Raw genomic sequence first — 26,666 nt, forward strand, 5'->3', positions numbered from 1 at the left:
CGGGCTCCTTGCTCCGCAGGCAGCCTGCTTCTCCCTCTGCCTCTACCTGCCACTCTGCCTGCCTGTACTCTCTCTATCTCTTTGACAAATAAATAAATAAAATCTTTAAAAAAAAAAAACTTCAAAGACGTATATAGTATATATACGTATTATATTATTATATTATATTATTATATAATTAATATATTATAGTATAGTATAGTATAGTATAATACTGGTTTAAGGACTAGAATTTAGTGATTCCTCCCTTACATATAACACCCAGTGCTCATCATAACAAGTGCCTCCTTAATGCCCATCACCCATTTAGCCCAGTCCCCACCTACCTCCCTCCACCGACCCTCAGTTTGCGCTCTATCATTAAAAGCATTTTATAGTTTGTTTCCCTCTCTCTTTTTTTTTTCCTTCCCATATGTTCATCTCTTTGCTTCCTTCATTCCACATATGAGTGAAATCATATGGTATTTGTGTTTCTGACTTATTTCACTTAGCATGATATACTCTAGCTCTGAACACATCATTGTAAATGGCAAGATTTCATTCTTGTTGATGGCTGAGTAATATTCCATTGTATATATATCCACCACATCTTCTTTATCCATTTGTCAGTCAAAGGACAGTTGGGCTGCTTCCATAGTTTAGCTACTGTTGATAATGTGGACCAAGAGTTTCTTGATCACTGTGCTTTTTTGAGAATAGATCTACAATCCAGACATATGTTTAGAAGTTTATATATACTCAAATATTTCTACTGTCTATCACATTATACAATAATAGTAAATAATCTAAATTTCCTAATAATGTCACCATATACTGGATTACACGCAAAGACCTACTGGTGAAATTGCCTAAGCACAGGGTATCCACATAGTTTGTTATCTGAACCTGGATATTTTTGAGAGTGAAAGGGCATTGTTAGTAATCGGGCAGGACAATAGGCAGAAACCAAAACGGTCCAAATAAAACCCAATATGACAGCAAACAAACGTAAGAGCTGAGCTGAAACAAAATGAGGTAGGGTCAGAATAGATTTCGCCACGTTTCTATAGTACAGAAAGTGAAAGGCAGTGATTATTTTGCTCATGTATGAATAATGAGCACCGCCGAAAAAGGAGAAAAATATGTAGAAATGCGCCAGATTTTCCATACAATAAGAGCTCAGTATTTTTTTTTTTTTAAAGATTTTATTTATTTGAGAGAGAGAGAAAGAGAGCACGAGCGAGGAGAGGAGCAGAGGAGGAAGGAGAGGGAGAAGCCAACTCCACACTGAGCATGATGCCGGACGTGGGGCTCCATCTCACAACCCTGATAACATGACCTGAGCCAAAACGGAGAGTCAGACACTCACCCGACTGGACCACCCAGGTGCCCCAGTATATTTCTACTTTTGTTAATAAAACGATATGTACAAGAAAAGGTATCATAGAGAGCACAATATAAAAAGGAGACACTAATCACATAAAAGTGGGTTTTTCTGGCATCTCCTAAGTCAATCAGTAGAATGGATCCAAAATACTTCAAGAGCCCCACTTAAACCAATCAAATGAAGAGGTAAAATATTGTATTATTTCTTTGAAGCCAGAAGAAAAAGAAGCAGAGAAATTACTTTTTGGTCAAATAAAGGAAAAAGATTGCTGTGGACCATTCTGAGTTTTCATTTTCCCTCATGTAATAGCATTCGCTCCTAACCAATATAGACAGCACTCACTGGGATTACGGTGTCAATGCTACACCACTTTGTGTTGTCATTCTTGTAAGTGCACTGTCCTCAAAGAGAATAAGCCAGCATGTAGCTGTTCTCCATTTACAGAAAGTCGATGAGCAGAAACACCGGGTATTCTTTTCATGCTCATCAAGGTATTTTTGGTATATGATCAGCTCAGGCAAGCCCTATAAAATTTCAGAGCCACCTATAAGATAGAACACTACACAATACACCTTAGTAGTACAGTGAGCTCACCCTAATAGTGTTCTTTTTGTTTTGGGGTCTCTGTTAATTGTTTCCCTCTGAAAAAATGGAGCACTTTTAGCCAAGAAAACCTTCATTAGTTTTCTAAGTAGCTTTCCCAGGTGAAACAAACACCCCTAGCAAGAATGTGTGTGTCCATGTTAATTACAGTTTGCCCACAGGCCACCCTGGCAAGTGTCCAGCATTTCTCCTATCTACAAAGCATTTTATGCAGTGTGCACAAGGACAGGATGGATTGTCTCATTTCCGCTCCAGACCCAGCAGGAAAGAGCAGACACCAGGACGCTTCTGTTAAAGACATGTTTCACTGCAAAATTTTCCTTCAGGAAATTCACAGATCTCCAGGAACAGGGGAACTGTACCCCTGTACATTTGACTATATGTTAAATAATTACACTTCCTGCTTCACAAAGCACTAAATTTAACAGCTTAATTTAGAAAATATTTTGAACTAGCCAATTTACCTTTTTTAATAGCATACTTATTATCAGGGATTAATGAATAAAACTCACTGATGTGACAAAATGTTACCGAAATGGAAACACCACATAAGTATTATGAAACTGAGCCAGAAATAGACAGCACTGGCAACAGGAACACATATCATGTGCCAATTCATTGTGCAGATTTCACTTAGATCAGTGGTTCTTAACCAGGGGTGATTTCATACCTCAGGAGACATCGCACAATGCCTGAAGACATTTTTTACTATCATGACTTGGGGTTGGGTTGCTTGGGCTTCTAAGAGATAGAAACCAAGGTACACTAGAATATATCCTACAAAGCACAGGACAAGCCTTCATTACAAAGAACAGTCTGTCAGAGAATGACAAATACCATCTGATTTCTCTCATACGTGGAATTTAAGAAACAAAAACAGATGAACGTAGGTGAAGGGAAGGAAAAGTAAAATAAGATAAAAACAGAGAGGTGGCAAAGCATAAAAGACTCTTAACTATAAGAAACAGAGAGTGGCATAAGGGGATAGGGTAAATTGGGTAATGAGGAGTAGGGAGGGCACCTGATGTAATGAGAACTGTGTGTTAGATGCAACTGATAAATTCTATCTCTGAAACTAATAATATCCTACACATTAACTAAAGTGAATTTAAATTAAAAATTAAAAAAAAAATAAACGAACAAACAAAAAATTGTCTGGTCCAAAATGTCAATAATGCCAAGCTAGAGAAACCCATCCTGAAATTATGCAGCAAAATTAGCAGCTTATAAATTCCACATGGTATGGGGTGCCTGGGTGGCTCAATGGGTTAAAGCCTCTGCCTTTGGCTCAGGACCATGATCTCAGGGTCCTGGGATCATACCCCGCATCGGGCTCTCTGCTCAGCAGGGAGCCTACTTCCCCCCTTTCTCTATGCCTGCCTCTCTGCCTACTTGTGATCTCTGTCTGTTAAATAAATAAATAAAATCTTAAAAAAAAAAAAAAATTCCACATGGTAACACCATCTTTCCTAGGTGCATTTTAATAAACCTTAATAGTTATTTTCAGTCAAATTTCTCTAATATCATTCAAACTTGTCAAAATTATACATTGTTACCAAACACTATACATTATGAAATATAAACAAATATCATAAAATTAAACTAAAATAGTTTAGCCTTTATCCCGCTATATCTGAATCTGAGAAAAGACCAAAACTGGTAACAAATATACATGAGTCAAAACCGAATTGCATATAATTTTAATTAAAGATCCCAAAAACCTCTTTCCAGTTTTTATCCTATTATCAATTTCTGATTTTGTTTTCTTTACAAGATAAAACATCACTTTTAACCTACCACATCTTGGAAGCCAGAAACAGAACCACTCCCGTTGTCAGATAAAAGCATGAGACAAGTATTTAGAAAGGTACCTAACTGTGTATAAAGAAGAAACCCAGTTCTGCCTCTTAAAAAATGCCAGACTATCTTCTTGTAAAACACTACAAGGAATAATTGCTTTAAGTGTTTTGAGATCCTTGTTTCCTTATTCTAAACAACAATTTTGCAGAGCACTTGCCTTTGATAAATTTGTATTATGTTTTATGTGGAGTCAATTTTCAACCTTCAATTCAGAACGACACAAGATAGAAAAATCAGAGCACAAAAAGAAATCAAACCACACTTTCCTCTCATGTTGGTTATATCATGTAGTTCTTTAAGTATGTAACTCAATTATTCTCTACAATTCTTTAAGTGCACGTCCTTGAAAACATCTTTGTCCCTCTTATCCTAACGGTCTGCCCTTCTTAATCTCCTACACTGGCATTCTACTACCTCTAATTTTATAAAACAGCACTCCTGTTTAACTGTTATAAAATACCACACAAACCCACAGTAGTTCTTTACTGGCCATGCTTGGCTCTATTACCTCTCTATCTGTGCCACTGATAGCTACCAAAAATGATGACTTTTTTACAATAATATCTGATATTTAAAGAATAGAATCTGAAGTTAGACAGAAAACCCTAAGACTGAATAGTAGCAGTTACAAGACTGAAGAGAACTACAGAAATACAAAAATATCCCCTCTTTAAAAATAAGGTCTGGGGGTGCCTGGGTGGCTCAGTGGGTTAAGGCCTCTGCCTTCGGCTCGGGTCATGATCCCAGGGTCCTGGGATAGAGTCTCTCTGCTCAGCGGGGAGCCTGCTTCCTCCTCTCTCTCTGCCTGTCTCTCTACCTACTTGTGATCTCTATCTGTCAAATGAATAAATTAAAAAAAAAAAATCTTTAAAAAAAAAATAAATAAGGTCTGCACTGATATGGCCTATGCATTAGAGATTCATCTGTGCTCAGCTCTCCTTCAAATGCTATCTCTAGAAAGGTTCTGTTTACTCAGTGGGTTGGGAAATAAGAGTTCCTCTTAGGTTGTTTGGTTGGTTGTTGTTGTTTTAAGAGAGTGGGAAGTCTCAAATCATGGATGGAACATAAAAGCAGGAATTTGATGAACCAAGGAAGAATCTGTGGGCACTTGATCCATGAGGAAAAGAGTCAATATTATGGCAGAAGTATAGAGAAAGAAAGGCAGATGGACACAAAACTACATTTAACCCAGTTGGTGACTGCCTCCTACACTACTAAATGTAATGACCATGTCACTTCCACGGTGCTCACCAGGCGGAAGGTCTAGCTCAAAATTAATCAGATCAGGTATGAATAAATATGCCTTAATCTGAAATCTAATTAAAGATGGTCAGGGAGCGCGTGGATGGCTCAGTGGGTTAAGGCCTCTGCCTTCGGCTCAGGTCATGGTCCCAGAGTCCTGGATGGAGACCTGCATCAGACTTTCTGCTCAGCAGGGAGCCTGATTCCCTCCCCCGCCCCGCCCCGCCCTGCTTGTGGCCTGCCTCTGCCTACTAGTGATCTCTGTCTGTCAAATAAATAAATAAAATCTTTTAAAAATAAATAAATAAATAAAGATGGTCGGGAAAGAGGACAAATAACTCAAAGACTTTCATTTCTCAAAACCATCAAATGTCAATAGAATAATCTCATAGATAATTTGGAGATAACACCTTGGCCTCATAAAAATTACATGAAGCAACAAAGGATTTTGTGCCTCATCCATATATAACCCTTAAACCTATTTTCTCTCCCTGTTGCTCTACGTAGTTGTAAGAAAAAGGCCTCACCAAACCCTAACCAAACCTGCTCACAAAGAAGATAATACTTTATTTTTTTATTATTTTTTTAAAGATTTTATTTATTTATTAGAGAGAGAGAAAGCACAAGCGGGGGTGGGGCAGAGGAAGAGAGTGAATTTCAAGCAGACTCCCCACTGAAGGTGGAGCCTGACACAGGGCTCGATCCCAGGACCCCGGGATCATGACCCGAGTTCAAGGCAGATGTGTAACTGACTGAGCCACCCAGGCACCCCAATAATACTTTATTTTTAGATGTAAAGTTTATAAGACAATGACATCTGGTTCTAAATTCTCACCCACATTTCTGGCCAAATTGCAAATGCATGAAATTAAATTGAAACAGTCAAATATGAGGATCATCTTGCCAAGATGTTTTAAATGATGTGCACATAAGATTAGTAACAGCTACTAATTTATTGTAATAATTAACTGTAATGGTTACCAAGGTGCTGGACAATTTCTACTAGTAAAATTTCAGCAGATTTCTCAAATCATGGTCTTTCTAATGCTCTAAGTTACCATTCTTTCTTCAAGGCAATACTCGAACTACATAGAAATAGCCATAATTTCGAGTATGTAAGACCCATGAAATTATGTTATAATGGAATTTATCAATAAGGTATTTTTTTGTGAGCTTATCCTGAAAATCACTTAGAAGTGCGAGCTGCTATGGGAGGGTTAGCAGGAGTTTGTTTAGCAATGTCAATATGGCCATTGTTCTTGGCTTCACAGCCTAAGTATTAGCTGGGAGATGCAGCACCTTTATCAAGAGTTGTTAAATTCAATTAGTTTTAAGAGACCCACTGAAGAATTGAGTAAGGACACTTCAAGGGATTCTTAAAATACATAATTCTGGGACTTTTTTAGAAAACTAGTTTATCTCAATAATTGGGAAAAACTCTGAAAGTCCTTGAGACAAGCATTCAGGAATAAATGTACAGTGATAGATGCAACTCAGAAGAGACTGCATAGAATGGCATAAGATAAAGAACAGATCATCTTGTTTTACCAGTCTATGGCTAGAACTTCGTATGTTTTGGTTTCGTTAGATAAAAATCCTACAATTTGAGAACATCTTTAGCAAAGGTTGTCAGAAAAATCTCTAGCTGAAGCGGGAGAAAATAACCAAAGCTTGATCAAAAATCAACAATTTCTTTTCATACATTATAATTTCAATGTACACAAGTGCCTAAGGAGAAATCGGGTTCTGCAAAATCAAAAGATTCTACAATTCTTACTACTTACTAAGTGAACATTTGAGCCATCCTTTGAAAACTTTTAATTGCCTTTAAGAGAATCATATTGTTTGAAACAGATGTTTTTCAATACAGTGAGAATGTTTATACTTTTCTATTTTGGCAGACACTCTGAGATGTGAGGTATCTATGGAGATTTTTTTATATACCCTCAGCCTCATAAGCCAAATACACTTTATACAGTTTTTTTTAAAAGGGGGGTGGGGGTGCGGGGAATCAACCTGCCTCAGGTTTGTATTAAAATGTTTTCATCTTGATTCTGGGACATAAGATATTTGTGGAGTAACAATACTGGATCCATCTGTTTCTTGAATATATCCAAGAATCCATCAAAAAGAATTAGCTACCTTCCTATTAGCTCTGATTTACAGAACTAAATCATATAAAGAATATGCAGTCTTCCCCTTTATTGCAATACCAAAATATCTGCTCTGCCAAAGCCAGTGTTTTGGCTCATTCAAATAGTAAATGTTCTAAAAAGAATACACAAAAAGTCAAATTTGCTTGTAAGTGACATAAAATTCTAAGAAACCAACTATATACCATGAAACAGGCAACCTTTTAAACTAAAATATTATGCTTATTTTGAGGAAAAAGTCTATAGCTTTCCAACAGCCAAAATAAAAAAGTAGGTTATGTCACTTTAAAAAATGATTTAACATCAAAATCTATTTTTTAAATGTCACTGTTAAATTGAAAACAGCCATTTAGTTACCTTAAGCCCCAAACCAATTAAATCAGTGTTACTCAAATTGCACTCTGCAGATATGGCTCAAGGAAAACTATAGAAATGGAGAGTGTTTGGACATGTTTGTAATAGTTTAAAAAAGTAATGTCGTAACTATTTAACCTAAAAACAGAGCCATATCTTTTTAAATTGCATTTTCCCACTGATTTTCACTATATTTTACAAAAACCAACAGCTGCAATGGATATAAAATTTACACACACACCCCCCCAAAAAAAGAATCAACTCTATTCCTTTAGCACAGTTACTGTGAAAAGCACTGCTTAGACAATTACTCTGGCCGGAATCCCCTGGTGTTAGCAAATTAATTAGTGCTAGATGTATAACAAGAGAAATCCTGAACAAATCAGGCAATCAGCAGTACCTCCCAAATGAAATGAGCAAGAGAGTACTGCATGCAGGATAGTAGGCCCCCCTTTTAAAGGTAAACTTACTGAGTACCCAGTACTCAGGTATTGTGAAGAAGCATTTTACGATCATCTTCCTCTTTGAAAAGCAGAAGTCATAGCTACATCTATTCACTGAATAGGAGAAATTATACATGGATGCTTTCAGTTACATATAAACATTTCTGCATCAATACTTTATGATTAGGGCATTAGTTAGAAACATTCCCATTCCATATCGAGATGTATTTTAAAAAAATGTTGATTAGGATTTGAGAAAATCACCTAAGTTTATACAAGCAGGGAAATGCAAATAATTTCAGGAGACCTAAGATTTCATAAGGTATAAACCTTAACTCAGAAGTAACTTAATCCTTTATATTTCAAAAGAACTTTCTTACAATTTTCCACACACTTATTGACAGTAATTGTGTATACTGGCTTAAAAATGGCAGAGAATTCTTTCTTTTGCAGAGGGTGAAAAGTTCATCTAAACACTAGTAACGAGTTGTTAATGAGCCATTGTAATTCACTTTCCTTACAGGATGGATCAAAACCAATGCGAAAAGCACAGTTTGCCCGGAGGCAAGATGATAGTTCATCTATTTCCAGCATTTCCAAAGTTTGTGAACATATAAAGTGGGAAAGAAACGAGTATCCTATTTTGTAATTTTGGGTGTTTTTATGATTGTCTTATAGTAAAACCTATGAAAGGAAGGATTCTAAGTTGGTTACCATGTGTCCTCTACTCTCCTACAGAGGGGGTCAGACATGTGATTATGAAGGGACATGGCTCTTATGTGGCAAAGGTGAAGGGATTCTGTAGATACACGTAAGATCTCAAACTGCTTGATTCCTAGTTAATCAAAAGAGATTATCTTGGGCATTCTATTTTTTTTTTTTTTAAAGATTTTCTATTTATTTATTTGAGAGACAGAGAATGAGCAGGGTGGAGGGACATAGGAAGAGAGACACACACACGGACTCCACGCTGAGCAGGGAGCCCAACACAGGGCTCCTTCCCAGGACCTGGAGATCATAACCTGAGCTGAAGGCAGATGCTCAACTGACTAAGCCACCCAGGCACCCCTCAGGCATTCTTTTTAATCAGTTGAAAGTTGTTAAGAGAGACTGGGCCCTGTCTCCTGAACAGAGAGATTGTCCTGCTGGCCTCGAAGAAGTGAACCACTCTGTGAAAGGAAAAGAAGTAAGTGGCATCTAGGAGCTGAGAACAAATGGAAGCAGGGAGGAGGTACTCCTACAACCACAAAGATGTGTGAACAACCACATAAGCTTAAAAGAGGAAAAGAGAGTAACCCAAGAAGGGAGAGCAGGCCAGTCAACACCCACCGCAGCCTTGTGAGGCCTGAGCAAAGGATCTAGATAAGCCATGGCTAGACTCCTCACCAAGAAAACGGTGAGAAAATGCACGCTGTGTGAAACCACTAAGTTTGTGGTAATATACTACACAGTATGAAAAACACCAAATCGAAATAAATAAATGAATCTAGACAAGGGATTCATATCTATCCATCTTCATGTAAAATGCCTTTATGAAGATGCTGTCTCGTTTGCTTTCATTTAAATCGGTGGTCAGTGCTCAATCCCTTTTATGTAATTTGATTCAAATCTTCTTGGCATACATGCTGAGAATTTAACAGGTTTCCTGACTTCTCTCATTTAATCACTAGGAGGAAAGCGAGTCAACTGGGCACGCACACACACAACCCCCTCTGAACTTTAAGATACATGATGAGCTTAAATACAAATTCTTCTTGAAAAATTAGAATTTATATTTTTCACAGTATAATATAATTGATTTATACTGTTTTTTTTGTTTTTTTTTTTTTTTTTAAAACACTTCATGATAGGGGCATCTGGGTGGCTCGGATGCTTCGGCGGCCGACTCTGCTTCAGCTGGGCTGGTGGTCTCGGGGTCCTGGAGTCAAGCTCCGTGTCAGGCTCTGCACTCAGTGAAGGGTCTGCTTGGGAGTCTCTCTCTCCCTCTGCCCGGCTCCCTCTGCCCATCCCCCACCCCAAGCAAGTGCATTCTCTCTCTCTCTCTCTCTCTCTCCCTTCCTCTCTAAAATAAATGAATCTTAAAAAAAATTCATATTAATTTATCCCTCAAGGTAAAATATGATATATTTGTCACTAGTCTTACAAGGGGGAGAGGGGCACCATTCTATGTTATACATAGTATCACAATTATTCCTGATACGGTTTTAGAGTTACCAGCTTCAGGTAGTTTGCAACAATTACTAGAAATATAGCATCAAGGGAGAACATCTATAGGACCTCTCTCACAGAACAAATTCATCAGGTAGACATTGAACCACTAACGCTGTTCTTCTGTACACAAGAATGCTATATCACTAACTTCATTACATTTTTCTTAATATGCCCCTCAACCAGATATAGAAAGAAGCCTGGTACCATACTATGCGTTAGTGCAATTTAGGGGTAGCACACAGTATTAGAAAGCACAGAAAAAAATCAAACTTCAGAAAGATCAGAAGAGAGAAAACTGAAATACGGGAGTGGAAGGTGGGATCTTTTCCAAAACATACCCACAGGCAATGGAGTACTTGAGTACCTAGAAAGATCTAGTTTCTGTTCAACAGACACACTATAATACCAAGTTGTTAAGAAATAGTCGGGTGCTGAGCAATTAGGTGTCAGAAGGTCCTAAAGCCAGGAATTCTTCCTCAGGTCCCACATTATTAGTGGGAACCTAAGTCACCTGACTCCACAAAAGTCTCTTGCTTCTAATGAAATTATATTCATTCGGTGCTTTCTATGTGCCTTCGCTTTACATGAATTAACATTCTTCATTCTCCAAACCTTGAGAGGTTTTACCAACCACTCAAGTTACCCAGTTAATAACTGGACAGCTGAGCTCTGAATCCACACTTTCAACCAACCTGGCAAGTTCCATGAGAGAATTAAGCCTTAATGTTCCAAAGCAACCATCCATTTAGGAAGTAACTTCTCGGGGCACCTGGGTGGCTCAGTGGGTTAAGCCTCTGCCTTCTGCTCAGGTCATGGTCTCAGGATCCTGGGATCAAGCCCCACGTTGGGCTCCCTGCTTAGTGGGGAGCCTGTTTCCCCCTCACTCTCTGCCTACTTGTGATCTCTTTCTCTGTGCCAAGTAAATATAAATAAATAAATAAATAAAATCTTAAAAAAAAAAAAAGAAGTAACTGCTCTGTGCTTCAAGAATGGTACCAGTTATGAACCACTTTTGAGAAAACTGAGAAACAGTCTCTCAAATCACTGTCGGGGGTTCTGCAGTTCCGATGAAGAAGCCTGGTTAGAAAGGCTGAACCACACCACAGATGAGCACTTTTTGAAATCTAAGAACTTGGTAGTCAGGGCCAAGAATGAAGCTTTAATGATACTTAGCATGAATCCAACATCCAATTCATTTAAAATACAAGAGACCTACATGTCTTGGGAGGAACCTGTTTTAATGTGGTAAGCGGAGAGGGTCTGGTCCCGATGGACAGCTGACGCAGCTCATTACCTCTCCCAGTGAGGTACAAGCCAAGGTCAGGTGACCACCACCACACAAAGCATGAGGAACCATAAGCCCAGCCTCAGGACACTGAACAAAGTTCTGGGTTAGGTTTAAGATAGTCCTCCCATTCCTATGCCCATTTCAGCAAAGGCTTTCTCCCAATGCTCTGATCTATTCAACATGAACAGAGTAAGAGCTTATTTAGAAAAATCAAGTAATCCCTAATAATGTCCAGAGACTGCCCTAGGAGTGGATTAAAACTGGGAGGAAAAACCTTCAGTTCTACTGGTTTCAAAGTAAATGGGATGAAAGAAACTAACAGTTTCCACCCTTCACTCCATAAATTCAGGGGGAATATACACACACCAGGACTTGATGGCTTCTCATCTAAGCCTCAGAATTTCCCTAAGAGGTATAGAGAAGGATTCCCCTTTTACAGAGCATGAAACTGCAACTCAGATGAACTTCCCACAATTACAGACTGTATCAGAGGCAGGCTTTAACCTTCACATTACTGGACTCAAAACTTTATTTCTTTCAACCATACCAGAGTGCCTAATCTGAATCCCTGGGACTTTCAGAAGACAGACTAGTCTGGTTCTGGCTTTGCTCAAAAGTCTATCAATATGCTTCCGAGCAACTTTCCGAGGCAAGTGAGACAATAGGGAATCACCGTGGGGTGTGGAAGATGTGAAAGAGTGGGATCCACAGGACTCAAAGCTGACCAAAAATTAAAATTGTAATCAGGGGGCGCCTGGGTGGCTCAGTGGGTTAAGCCGCTGCCTTCGGCTCAGGTCGTGATCTCAGAGTCCTGGGATCGAGCCCCGCATCGGGCTCTCTGCTCTCTAGGGGAGCCTGCTTCTTCCTCTCTCTCTGCCTGCTTGTGATCTCTCTGTCAAATAAATAAATAAAATCTTTAAAAAAAAATAAAAAAAAATAAAAAAAAATGTTTTTAAAATTGTAATCAGCAAGCATACATCCTATCCCAACCGTTTTTTTTTTTTTTAAGGTTTTATTTATTTATTTGACAGAGAGAGACACAGTGAGAGAGGGAACACAGCAGGGGGAGTGGGTGAAGGAGAAGCAGGCTTCCCGTGGAGCAGAGAGCCTGATGCGGGGCTCGATCCCAGAACCCTGGGACCATGACCCGAGCCAAAGGCAGATACCTAACCACTGAGCCACCCAGGTGCCCCTATTCCAACCGTTTTGATGCTTCAATTATTCCTAATGAAATCTGCAATCCTTCATATGTATGACAGCACTTCTGGGTATTAGGAAGCACTTTCAGCTTTTATAATGTCTTCTAAATATATATTCTACATCCGTGTAACACATCTGAATCTAATAGAGTACACTTTACTAAAGTTTTATTATTTTCATTTCATATACATTATGTTTATATTATATACAATATCTACATATAGTATGTTTACATGTTTACATATAATGCTTAATATATGTAACATATATCATTCTAATATATTGTTATATATGTAATAAATATAAATATGGTGTATATATATGGTGTATATATATATATTTATAAATATTTGCAAGGAATCATATTTATATGTTGCATATATATTTATATATATAATATAAATATTTTAATATATAATATTTTTATTTTTATTATATATATTTATATTTATATATTTATATTTTATATAAATAATTTATAAATAAATATATAAATATTTATATATATAAATATGCTTATATTTATATATATAAATATATATATAATATAAAATATATTTATTATATATATAAATATATATATGCAGCATATAAATATGATTCCTTGCAATTATTTAGGGTGGGGATGCAGAGGAAACAGAAAAAAGAAAGAAAAGAAAGAAAAAAACAGATTCTGAGCAGCTTGTTGATCCCTGTGCATATTATAAAAATGGAATTCCAGGGGCCAATCTACTTCACTTGTAGAAAAACCCAGAAAGGGTGGGACCAAATCCAAGGCTTGAAATCCTCAAACCACCCCTCTGTCATGGTCATTTACACCCAGGGACCCAGCTGGCTTTGAGACAACACACAGACAGGTTGTGTCACATCTGATAATTTAAAGAGATGAATGACCTCATCTAATTAACAAACATGGTTTGCTCTGTGATGAGTTACCATTCCCCTATGTTGATTTATTACCGTAGAGTATTAATATAAATTTTAAACAATTACTCACCAGCAGACCTTAACACCATGTATCAATCCCCTGGGAACTGAGTTCCCCATGCACAATAAAATTTCCCTCATGAAAATTAATCCTGATTTCTACATGTATATTGACAGAAAAATCAGGTGTTTGGAGAGACACCCAAGCATTCTGCATGTCTAATTGAGAGCAATCTGTCCACCCTCCATTGTGCCTATCCTCCTGAGGCTTCACATGGCCCATTTGTTTGTCTCTCCTAACATTTCTGCGAATGCAAATTTAAGTCAATTCTAATATAATGTCAAGACAATGAAGGGTTTGGTATTTTTAAAATGACAAACATCCTAAGAATCTTGCACATTCCTTTCCGTGGCAAATGTCAAGATGACTGCCATAAAAATGCTGGTCCTTGGCACTTGAAAACGAGCAGCTTCAATGGTATCCCCAAGTTGTACTACTCATGGGTCATGTTATTAATGCACATTTTCATCTAAAACATCGCTCTCCTTCAGGAATCAATTAGATGTGTGCAGTAGCAATTTTATTTAGGTGTTTTATTTTTACCAACAAAAGAGGAGAGTCTGTGACAAGCTGACCTCCATTTATACCGTAAAGGGAAGGGGTGGGCTTAAATGAGTGTAACTAATCATGCTGGATGAGTCAAAAGAAAATTGGTCTTTTTCAGTAGGCTCTTGGCAGATTTTTACCAACTTCTGCGTTGGTTGCTAAAAATGCAACTGGCCTCGATTTTACTCCTCTGTGCTCACCCAATTTGTAGGGTTGTCTGAACTCATTTCTATAAACATCGTGGCCACATTGCTTTATTAACTTTCCAAGAGTCTGTCTCAAAGCTGAAAACTCACATCTGTGTTTGAAAATGAGAGGTTATCAGCAAAGGGATGGCTTTTTAAAAATAGATTCAACTTCCTGGGGCACAGTTCTCAGACAACAGGTGTTGGCTGAAACATCAAGATAAAACACATCAATTCTTTTGTGGTTCTGCTGTCTTCGTGGTCCTTTTTAGGACACAGGTTGTGTCCTGAACCCCGAGACAGAACACTTCGCTCTCACTAGTCCTTTCATTTCCGCTTTAGGATTAAAGGCTACACAAGGCCTTGGAAGAGAGATTTCTCAGGCCTGCTAAGTGTTCCTTTGCCCATTCAATTCAGGCTTTTCTAATGGCCCGAGTGATATATTAGCACAAGAATCTAGCTCACTAAACCTCAGTCATCAATTCATGATCTCTGGAAGACAGAAAACTCACCAAGTGGTACAAATAATAAAGTCTGCCCGTTAAACAGTCCTGCAAATTTCCCCATGCATCCTCTCCTCTGATCCTTATAACACTGTGGTTCAAGATTAAGTTAATATTATCCTTGTTCTGCAGATGGAAATATTGAAACAGAGTTGCTTCTGCTCCACTATACAATGACGCCTCTTTGCACTCGACCCCACGGCTGGACTATGCAGCCGTCCGCAACAGGAGCAGGTGGGAGGATGGAGGCCGGCACAGGGAGCTCCGGCCGTAACAGGATAGCAAAGTACAGCAGGTAGGGGTCGGATTCTGAATCAATCTGCTTGGAATCAAATTTTTCGGTCCTAAGAAAATCCTGAAAGGTTCTTCATACTCTAAAGTTAACTTTCCTCATCTATAAAACAGGGAAGATAATAATACTTCTCTTAGGGGACCAGCTTGAGGGTTCAATGGCTTAAAAAACACACCGTGTTAATTCCCAGCACTTGGCATACACCAGCAGCTGCAACTGATCAGAAAGCAAAATTATAATCGTTGGAAGATAGCTGTTAGTAATTACTAGTGTCCGGACATGCTTCGGGAAGAGACATCAACATAGACTCAAGTACACTGTGAATACCTACAAGAGAGAAAATAAGAGTAAGGTCGCAAAAGGGAAATAAAAAGTCCACTCTTCCCGTCTGACTCTATTCATCTCTTGTTACAAACCACAAGGGTGGTTTTTCCACACAGAGCTGGGACCAGTGAGATCACGACTGATTCTTAGATCCACTGGCATTTGCGATCCAAGCCATTCATTCAGTCATCTTGGACACTCAGGGAACCGCTGTGATGGCAGCTGCAGGTCATTTCCAGATCTTCGGGAGACCTGAGATGCCTTTGTAAGGAGCGACCAGGGAAAGGCTTTGCAGGAATATTCTGTCTGTCGGGGGGAGGGGGTTTGCAATCTTATCAACCTCATTGTTTTGTTTTCTTGACAAAGATATGTTGCAATTCAAATTTCTGCCCTGTGCTGAAGATTGGATATGGGGTTGGGTGGGAGCACTTACAGGGTGGGGCAGTAAACTACCCCAATCTGCCAAATAACAAATAAATTGTGTTACTGGCCAAAGAAAGAACTATTTGCTCTTTCTTTTTTTCTTTTCACTGATATCTTGCAACATCTTCCTACAATAGACATATGCATGTATTAAAACCTGCAAAACTACACAGACCTTCACGGTAATCTGTCCCAAAAAAAGGTAAAGGAAAAAGAAAAAGAAAAAGAAAGGAACCAAATGTTGTTGTCCAAAGGGAATACAGTGGTAAACTAGAGTTTTGTTACTATCAAGTCAAGAAAGACTCTAGTTGGTATAACTCAAAATTTGAACACTGCTAATGTATATGTATTACATTTCTGAATCATGTCATTCCTTCTTGAGAATGGAATCTGTAATCTGGAGCATTCCTCCAAAAACATCTCCAGCAAATTAAAAGTGTGTCTATCCTGTTCTCCAACCATCTGCTTTAATTCTCAAGGCTGTTTCATATTTCAGAAGTTACTTTGTAAGACATTGTTCTTCCTCTTGATCCCTTCCTCACCTGCCTCCGTCAGAACATTCTCCCATCAATCACGGCCTCTCTCAGCTCTTTCATCTCTGCCATTTGGCCTTCTCCCTCTGATAAGCCCAAATCTCCTGTCTGGTAACACTTACCTAGTTGTCTCTACAACCTTCCCCACCCTCCACAAGCCTTTTTCTAAGAACTGTCTCTTGCTCTATTCATGGTAATAGCAACTGGCCTGTTGCAATGTAGGGCCTCCCCGGGAGATGGTACCAACGGGTACCAATGTGTACAGGAGTGACCCAACAACACCAGGCACCCAGAGTCCTTTTTACAAACCCCATCTCCCAGTCACAACTGAACGGGCTATAGATGGCGATCCGGCCCATATTCAGAATATCGACATACCTTGTTTAGGAGGCTATGTTTTAGACTAGGACTCTAGTCTCAAACTGGTTCAAAACTTCAGTGGAGAAAATGTAAGCCCTCACAGCCATTCAGTAAACACTGGGAAGCAGAGAAAGCCGATTTGCAGGCACAGAGAGGAAGGAAGACTTAGGCAAAGAAAACCAGAGACGGGAATGAGAGATGATCCTGATGGCAGTCCCACCCCCTTCTGCAGTTGCTGGCACATGCTTGACCTTAACTCCCATGAGGGGTCGTCCCTCCAGCCACTACCACTAAAAAATATTTCCCCTTTTAAGATAGTCCTATGGGTTTTTACTATGTACAATTCCAAATTGCTTGATAGAACTCTTTATTCTGTAAACAAAAGAATGCCAAATTCCTTAAACTTCCTTTCTGAACGAATTCTCTCGATCTCTCCTCACATTGCAAAATGCCTTTAAAGTACCTGCACTTGCTGTTATAATGCCACCGGCTACCAACTCCTCAAGGCACCGAAACCACGATTCCTTCTTCAACACTCTACTGGAACTGTTCTCCTATATTATCCAAGTCCCCTTCAAATACCTATTTCTAACGGCCTAACAGTCATCTACAGAGACCCTGCAAACTCAAGATGTCCTTCAGTGAAACTACTAGTACTTCCACCATTCCTCCTGTGATCTCTAGTATACCAAGTTCAATGTAGCCTGGTTTACCTGATAGGGCTCTTAGAATCATCTCTGACTCATCTCTTCCTGATTCCCCAAATCCTGTAACCAACAGCACCTGAAATTTTACTTCTGCCGTATGTTTCCCATCTCCTCTGCTCTCCCCTCACCACTATTCTTTTTTGGACCTTAGGCATCTCTCGCTCTGGGAACGCCGCAATGGTTTACTAATGGCTCTCCCTGTCTCCACTTCAATTATGGGCTCTCTTGAATCTATCATATACATACTGTGATTCAACACGTATTACTTTTTCTTTTTTAATTTTAAAAAACCCTAGGATGAAGGCCAACATTGTTTGAATATGCAGAGCTGGGCTACCACAAACGTCCACATTGCTGGGAACGCTGCCCATCCCCCAATTCAGGTCTTATAAAATTACAGCCCTGATGCAAACATTTTACAACCCAGACTCAAACCCAGCAACATCTCTTCCCATCTGGAAGCCCTATGCCTAATACAAAATAGACGGTTTTTCTTCAACATGCTATGTGCTTTTCCTTAGTCATGCTCTGACAGATCCCTGGCTGCTTTATAGAACGTTTGGAGATGTAAATGTCTTCCTTGGGGACTCTCTTCCTCACTTTGGATATTTTGCATGTAGTTCAGTGCACTACATAATTTACACTGATTACCAATACCTGCGTTAATCGTTAAATTACATGTGATGTTAAAATACTCGAATCAGGAGGCATTTAGAAAAAAGCGCAAATTAAAACATAACGTTGTATTACGTACTCAGACGTCCGAAGACTACCTACCTGCAAGGTATTTCATTCTAATTGTCATCTAATTGAAGAAATTTACTTCTGGAATTTCTTTTTTCATAATCAGCACTTAAGCTTTTAATAAAGTGTTATACTAATATCTCTTATCTAATTAACCATTATCCCAAGGTTTTCTTCAAAAAGAATTATGTTTAATTGCTTCTATATTTTTGAGATCTTGACAACTGTATGGTCTTTGATTTCTAAGGTGAATGCCCATATTATAAATATTTAGGTCTCTATAAATGAATATGTTCAGGAAACATCATTTCCAGAATAGCCACGCTCAGTTGGCAAGTGGGGGGGAGGGAAAGAAAATTTTTAAATTACCAGTAGCCCCTTTAGCATCCTTAATGTAAATTCGCACCACATGTAAATCGGAAAGCTCCTTTGTCTGCCCCTCATACCCATGCATCATTTCTCATGGCATTTTCACCACAATACCTCTTGATCGCTTTTCTAAAACAGATTTCCTGAGTGTGCCTAAGCCCATTTATTTTACTGAGCCATTCTTCCTTTAAGCCTCAAAATAAGACATCATTAATGTCTAAACATCCCTTTCCATAGCCTGACAGTAGGCACCTTAGACAGAGAACAATTTTATTAGCTCTTTCTCCTCTTTCCCCTAATTATCCCCCATAGTAGGTGGGAAAATGTCAAAAGAAACAACTGTCTAGACTGTTTGACAATTTTGGTAGAAGTGTTGATCATGTATTACCGATTTATCTGCGCATCAAAATCCCTCAACAATTTCCCTATAGAGACAAATGTCCGAGGATAAAGAAAAAGGCCCCTGAAACTGTCAAAGAAGATTCAAGCAAGAAGGTCCTGAGGTCTGGTCACAGGTCACTTGGTAGAAAACAAAGCAAAAACCCCCCATTTGATCTGATGTTAGAGACAAATAATAATAAATCATGATTAAGAGTAAATGCATAGGTGTATGAAAGAGAGAGAAGTAGCGATTAATTGTTTGAATGAAAGAATACAGGAGTTATTTTTCCGGTTTGCCCAGAGACAACTATAATAAATTTTTAATGACCCAGGAAAAAGTATTTTCAAATTGACAGTAAGATCATCCCCAAATCTGAAGCCTTTAAAATGGGCAACACCATTATTATCCATTGCCATCATTTCTACTTTCAGTTGTTCTTCCATTTATGATACAGAATTTTAAATGTATCCTAATTTTTTTAATCCAGCAGAAGCATATGGTTAAAAAAAAAAAAATCAGCAGAAGCAAATGTTAAAATAACATTTAGCCAGAAATATCCCACATTCATATTCAAAGAGAACTTTAAATATTGCTTCATATGCAACAACCTGATCCTGCATTATTGAAATTAACTGTAAAAGTGTGCCAGTTCGTTGAGGCCACAATATCAATCCTTTCCTTGTTTATGATCTCGTTAAAATCTGTATAAATGGCAATTTTAAAGGAGCAATAATACTGAATTACTACAAGTTATATAAACCTGTAACAGAAATCTAACAGTTTATATTTTACAAATAAATTTTTTTAAAACTGTTCATATTTATACTTTACTCCTAAAGCATGTCATACCAAGTATGTTTAATTCTCACAAATTTCTAAGTATCCCATATCTAAATGGCCAAAATAAAATCCGCTTAGTATGCAAAGGTCTTTTAATAGGTGCCCAACATTTAAAAGCAGTAGTTTCTTTCCCATACTTATTTTGCTAAAAAGATGGCAAAATCATACTTTGTTACTCATCAATTATGTTAACAACTCATCTTTATAGGACCTGAGCATTTCAAGCTACTTTTGTATCCAGTATCTCATTCGATTCTCTTCACAAATTATTCTGAAACGTTAGTGTTATAAAAATATTTTGAAAGAGATTCAACCACAAAAAAGAGATGTGGATTGGCAGGAATCTTCAAGCATACATGACTATTAATAAACTTACCTCACTGACATTTTTCTACCCTAGCAAACCACTTGAAGAAGGTTAAAAGAAATACATGTGTGTGCATGCACTGATAAATAGATATATAAAAAGAAAATATCACCTAATAAATAAAATACTATAATACAAAGTAGACGAATTATCTATGTATGCAATGTTAATATTTTAGACTCTGAAGGAAAAGGTAAATACATTATTTTTACAAAGTACTACCATTTTTATTTCAATTAACACTGAAGTCAATTGCCTTTTTCTTTCAAATCTGTCAACAATATGACACAATGAGTTTCATCATTTGGGACACACACACACATACACACACACACACACACAATAAATCACGCATAAGCTACATGGTTGACCATCTTGATACAGTTCAAAGTTTACTAGAAAGCAATCCTATGAAAGGCTTGGGGACGTTCATGGTACTAGACATAAACAACCCATGAAAAGAAAAAGTGGCTGACACTGTGTGACGCAGTGTCTGATGCACACTATGAGCCTTAAGTAAATGAGGACGAATGTGATAGAACCGAGCTCCTTCCCCACGGTGAACAGCTTACACGCTTTTCTGAAATACTACAACAATACTACTACAAATGATGGAAGTCTAACACTTTAGTAATAACAAAATGTTACTTTTTTAGAAATACTGAAACAAATTCTTTTTTTCAAACTCTTATCAAGTATGTTATGTTGGAACTGATTATGTCTATACAAGTAAAAGACTGAAGGAAATCAACAAATCAGATGATTTCCCTAAAATATACTTCACTTTATTTTAACCATTTAAGTCTCCAGGTGAAGGTTACAAACAGTTCAAAGACATTTATTAGAAAATAAGATGTGCATTAAGAAGAATAGATTACTTTCCTGGAAATCTGTATCCGTATTAAAAAACAGGGAAAAGAACAGAAACTTCTGTGTATGTGTTTTATAGAATGATATTCCAGAAAACATATCAATTAAATAATACCTTGTTATGGGTACAATTTTTAACTCTTTAAAAATTCCTAAAAGCATTGTTTTTTCTTACATATAGTTATAAATCTAAACAGTAAATGTGAATAACTAATTTGCGTGTGCTATGTATATTTTTGCAAAACCTTACAATGTATAAATCCGAGAATGAAAAGCATTTTTTTTTTTAATCAATGTTGGAGAAATAATAGAAAAGTGTCTATACAGCCAGGTTTCTTTGAAGAAGAAGAGTGGTAAAGTTTCTATTTTCAGAATGAACAACTTGCTATAGATTTTAATTTTAGATGCACTTATCAGATTATAATTAAACTAGTAAAAGCCATACTAAAATAATAAACATGTTTTATTTCCTTTTTACAAGCCATAATAAGCTTAGATTCTTATACCTTTCCAAAATGCTTTTTAGATCACTTCCATTACACTCTGCTTAATGCTCATTCAAATGCCAATCCAAATAGCTACACACATATCCATGTATAAATATTAAGATGCCATGTTGCTACTTATCTGAAAAACATACCTACTGTTGCATCTTTTAAATATACACCTGTGGAATAATAGATGTTGTCTTATAGTTAACAAATTGAAGACCTGAGAAAGGGATTTATTAATGTCATTGTTCTTGGGTTCTAATTTACACTTTTTACCTCATATTTTAGCTTAAGGCACATTTCCTTATACATGTAGTATGTGAATAGAAATTGTTAAGCTCAATGAAAATAATTATGTCACTTCTAACACGTGAAAAAGATACCCATTCCAATATTATGACATAAACTTATTTTCTATAGCCTTTAAATATAAATTTGTCTAATAACAGAAAAAAAATATTTATATCTGAAGTATTTAAACCCCAAAGTGCTATTCTTTCATGAGATATATCTATTTCCTGTAGATACCTATAATTCTTATTAATATATGTATCCTATTACAGTTTATATTAAAATCAGCCAATTATTCTGACTGATTGGTGTTATGATATGACTTAGATAGAATTTAACCTTAGTAGTAGTTATAACTACAGTGATTTTTTTTTTTTTTTTAAACCTGGATTTGTAAATAGATTCTAAAATAAAGAGCAACAGAGTTAAGTTAACATTACAATACTGGCTAACATACATATTATTCGAGTTTTAAAACAGAAGTATTTTCATTTACGTGCTAAGAAATTATTTCTAGAACAAGCGAGAACTCCCTATTTGAAAACTCTGTCTTAAACTACCAATATAACGTGTGCATACTATAACATGAAAATGATGTGATTTCCATTTATATATAAACCAATATGCATTAGGTGGTTGATACCATCTGGCATATTTATGATTCACACTTTATTGAGACAATCATTTCCAAAAGAAAAGCCTAACCTAGCAAAAGAACTGTATCAAAATTCCTTTCTTGGTTGGGGGAGGGGAAGCTTGTCATTTTAGTGTTAGGTCTTAGAACAGTTTAACTATACTTAAATCCAGAAGAATATGCTATATGAGGATATATGCTAAAGCAGGAAAATTTTAAAAAGAAATTTAAAATGACACATTTGTTTTATTATAATAAAACTTAAACCTTTAATATTACTGTAAACACTACTTAAAAAAATTAAAGCTTTGTATTAGTAATTCTAATTCAGGATTCACTCCAGTGAGTGCACAATTAATTTTATACTGTGTTGATGGCATGCTCTTCTTCTAAAACTACTGATACTGCTTTTTCTGGGGAAAAATAAAATTGTCAAAAAAAAAGAATTTATTAATGATTTCCAGAGAAATTTATATAAAGAATGTAATAGTTTGCCTTTAATGATACTATAATCTTTGTACTGAGTTTTTATAAGCTTGAAATTTTTTCCCAAGATTTGAGATTTATCATGATAAACACTCGATACCAATTATTTTCTTGCCAGAAAAGCAAATGGCACACCTTGATAAAATTAACATTGCACTTTTTAAAATTTCATAAAGTTTATTCAGAAACCTAACTAGAAGTACAAATGTCAACTATCATTTCTCCTCTCCTCAGAAGACGGTATTTTAACTTTGGAAATAAATGACTGAAGGCACACAAGACTTACACAAATAGCGTTAATGTTACCTACAGGAGACTGATTTAGCTCTACAAACTCTTTTATTAAGCTTTCACTCTACAAAATTATTAATGTTTCATATTATTTGAAAATACCTTAAATTCCCACTCTTAAAAAATAAAATTTTATATCGTTTCAAAGGAAAGAAATTGTGGTTTCCCAATTCCTATTTTTCTCCACTATTTATTTTCTTTCTCGTCTCTAGTGAATCTCTGACCATAAACACTAAGCTATTTTAATTTTAGGAGAGCATTTTTTGCAGATGTCCTCACAGTAAGGATCTGTACATTAATATTTTACAATGGCATGTTCAAGAATAAAAGGTTGTATTTTGTTGTATCTTTAAAAAGTCACAGTTTCACCTAGTGGGGTGAATGATGCATTCCCTCCAAATGAAAGAAATACTGATAAATTGTCCGTTAAAAATGACACGTTAAAAATATGTAAACTGCACACACCGCCTCCTTTTTAAAGAGCCACTTCTTCATTTGATACAAATGCAAGCGAGTCACTTGAGTTCTCACTCTATAGGCCAAGCTACAAAAAGAATAAAGAATTCAATCAATAAAGGTGTAATTTCCTAATAAGAGTGAATAATTTTGAAGCATCTTTAGAGTAATTCTTAGCCTATATATTTCAAAATATCCACTTGGAACATCCTGCCAATTAAAGAAAGATCTACAGATGGCATTTACCCTTTCGTTCATCACAAAAAGGATCTGCAATCATTTTTATGGAAGATTATCTAAAAAGGAACATGACCGTAAATCAATGACAAAAAATACTCGACACTCCCCTTCTCCGGGTGAGAATGTGCATCCTTCGGATTCTTGCACTGACACCTAATGTAATAAATACTTTAAGCTGCATCTTAAATAACGCTGCAGGGTTTCAACTGGTAAAGGTTCACTGTTAGCATCCACCCAAAACTCCAGTATTGAGCACGCAGCCAACAAAGGACAGCAAATAATTCCCAACAGCAGAAATACCGGGGAAGGCTACCTTGGGCTTTGTTTTTGTTATGTAAAATGCATTAAAGTGACTCATCCATTTAAGATCACCTACTCTTAGAAGCTTTAAAGTAGCTTTAAGGACCAAAATAAATGCTTTCCCAAAATGCCCGATAGGCTCTTCAGCGCATTTAAAAAACGTGTATATATTTTTATGAGCTACTGACTTTGCTTCTTTTTTTCCAGCCTAAGAGAAAAGAGAATTATTTTTCATTCCCTTCCTGCCGTGTGACTTATACAGTTACCTTTAAAAACTCTATTTTCCAGAACAGCTGCGAATTTTTTAAGTTATTTTAGAAATGTAAAAAATAAAAAAATTGCAGGCGACTCTGGAAACGTTCATCCCTCCGTCAAAGAATAGGTTCTATTCATTCTAAGAACGGGAACGGTGTGTCTGCCAGCACTTAGATGCTCCAGATGAAGGATGAGGAGGTTGGATGGCGTGGTCCCGGTACCTGCGAGCCCCCGGAGTGGACAGCACTCGAAGCTGCGTCGAGCGAGCACTCCTCCGATGAGACTGTCAAGTGCGCCCAGTAATTTGGGATCTAAATGAGTTTGGGCACTACAGCAATTAGAGAGCATCCCCCGGGGCCATGCGCGGGAGAAGTCCATGCTACCCTGGCAAGCGTGAAATCACCTATTTGTAAAACACCCAAGCAAACACAACTTTTTTTTTTTCTTTTTTTTTTTTTTCTGGACTGGGTTTGAGGACAGCGGATATCTGGCTGGAAACTTTTTTCTCCCCAGTACAGCTAAACTCTTTAAGTCTAAAGAATCCTTTCCGAGACGGGCTGAGGCGCCGCGAGTCGTCGGCGGACGTTTCCCGGGACAGCCCGGCCCCACCGAGACGCCCGAGACGCCGGTTCGGCGCGCATTCCGGCGGCAAGCGGCGCGCACCTCCCGCTCGGCCTCTCCAGATCCGAGCCCAGATCGCTCCCCACCCCCACGGGCAGAAGAGCCCCGCGAGTCGGGAACCGTCCCCGCGCCCAGCTCCCGCGGCACCCCTCGGCCCGCACTCCCGGCCCTCCCCGGCCCGCTGACTTACGTGACGGCCGAAGGGAACGGCTCCTCCGACGAGGGGCCGATCAGCCAAGATTGGAAAAGTGTCAGAGTCAAGGCCAGCAGGCAGCCAGCAGCCATCTTCGAGATCGAAGATCAATCCCGCCTCCCTCCCCAGCCGCGGGGAAGGAACGGTGCTGGAAACCGCGGGAGGAGAAGGCGCCCACTCTGCCCGGACCGCGGACTTCTGGAGAGCTGGCGCGCCCGGGGCCGGGGCGCGGACTGGCTCGGGGGGCGGCAGGGGCGAAACCCCGCGCGAGGGAAGGGGCGGCGGCGGGCGGACCCACTAGCGCGCGTCGGCTGCTCCGCGCCGCGGCTGCCGCGCCTCCGCCGCCATCAAGGGCGACTTTGGAAACAGACCTGGGCGAGTCCGCCGGCGCTCGCGCGCTCTCGCTATCTCTGTGCCTCCCGATTTCCTCCCTGATTTATTCCCCCGATTGCCGGGGGAGCAGGAGGAGGCGGAGGCGGGGGCGGAGGAGGGGTGACGGCGCTGGGGAGGGGGTGGGGGTGGATGCGGGAATGGGGGAATGGCAGGCGGAGAGACTTGTGGCAGGGAGAGGCTCCGTCTGGCTTCTCCGGGCAAGTCAGAGGGAGGTGGCTGGGGGTGGGCAGCAGGAGGGCTGGGCAGCAGGAGGGCTGGGCGTCAGAGCAGTCGGGCGGAGACGGGCCCGGAGCAGCCCTCCATACAAGGCAGAAAGGAACTCCCAAAGTCGGCGTCGGCTTGCTCCCGCCGCCCGGCGTGAGGCGGGGGAGCGGACCCAGCCCTGCGGGGCTCCCGGGGGACAGCCAGCCGCCCGGCGGGCATCCACAGGCTGGAGAGCTCCAGCCGAGTACTTGGCTTGCGTCTTCGGGGGTTATTTTTGCACAGGCAGGAACGTTCCCCCAGCCCTTCTCCTAGGCGCAGAATCCACTGCCTGCCTAGGAATCGTGGGGAAGTGATTTGACAGCAAATGCAGGAGGGGGCTCTATTTGCATTTTAAAGCACCGCTTTCGACTCTACCAGGTGGCACTATTTATTTGCCCCGGAGTGCCAGAGGCTAGAGCCTCTGGCAAGGCAGAATGGCAGCCGTGCCAGCGGCCCCACGCCCAAGTAGGGCTCACCTGGCGAGGACCAAGCCTCAGGGCCCGGGCCGAGGACTGTCAGAGGAGGACCTGACGCTGTAAAAGCTTTCCAGACCTGCCGTTCGGTAGGACGGAGTGGTGAAGGGACGAATTCTCCTTCCCGGGAGGACAGTGCTGCCAAG

The 26,666-nt window shown here is 38.9% G+C and overlaps 1 protein-coding gene across 7 annotated transcripts in view; it reads right to left on the reverse strand.

Annotated features, from left to right (window-relative positions):
- Nucleotides 1–25,643, reverse strand: part of LOC111155265 (calcium voltage-gated channel auxiliary subunit alpha2delta 1) — a 504,879-nt gene extending 479,236 nt beyond the window's left edge. For all 7 annotated transcript variants that reach the window (XM_022515388.1, XM_022515390.1, XM_022515387.1 and 4 more), the window contains exon 1: nt 25,409–25,643. In XM_022515388.1, coding sequence (XP_022371096.1) covers nt 25,409–25,503 — 95 coding nt within the window. In that variant the 5' untranslated portion in view covers nt 25,504–25,643. The remainder of the gene's footprint in view (nt 1–25,408) is intronic.
- Between the last annotated feature and the right edge of the window lie 1,023 nt (nt 25,644–26,666).

This window comes from Enhydra lutris, unplaced genomic scaffold (genome assembly GCF_002288905.1).
Source record: "Enhydra lutris kenyoni isolate GAN:26980312 unplaced genomic scaffold, ASM228890v2 scaffoldscaffold40, whole genome shotgun sequence".
Lineage (NCBI taxonomy): Eukaryota > Metazoa > Chordata > Mammalia > Carnivora > Mustelidae > Enhydra > Enhydra lutris.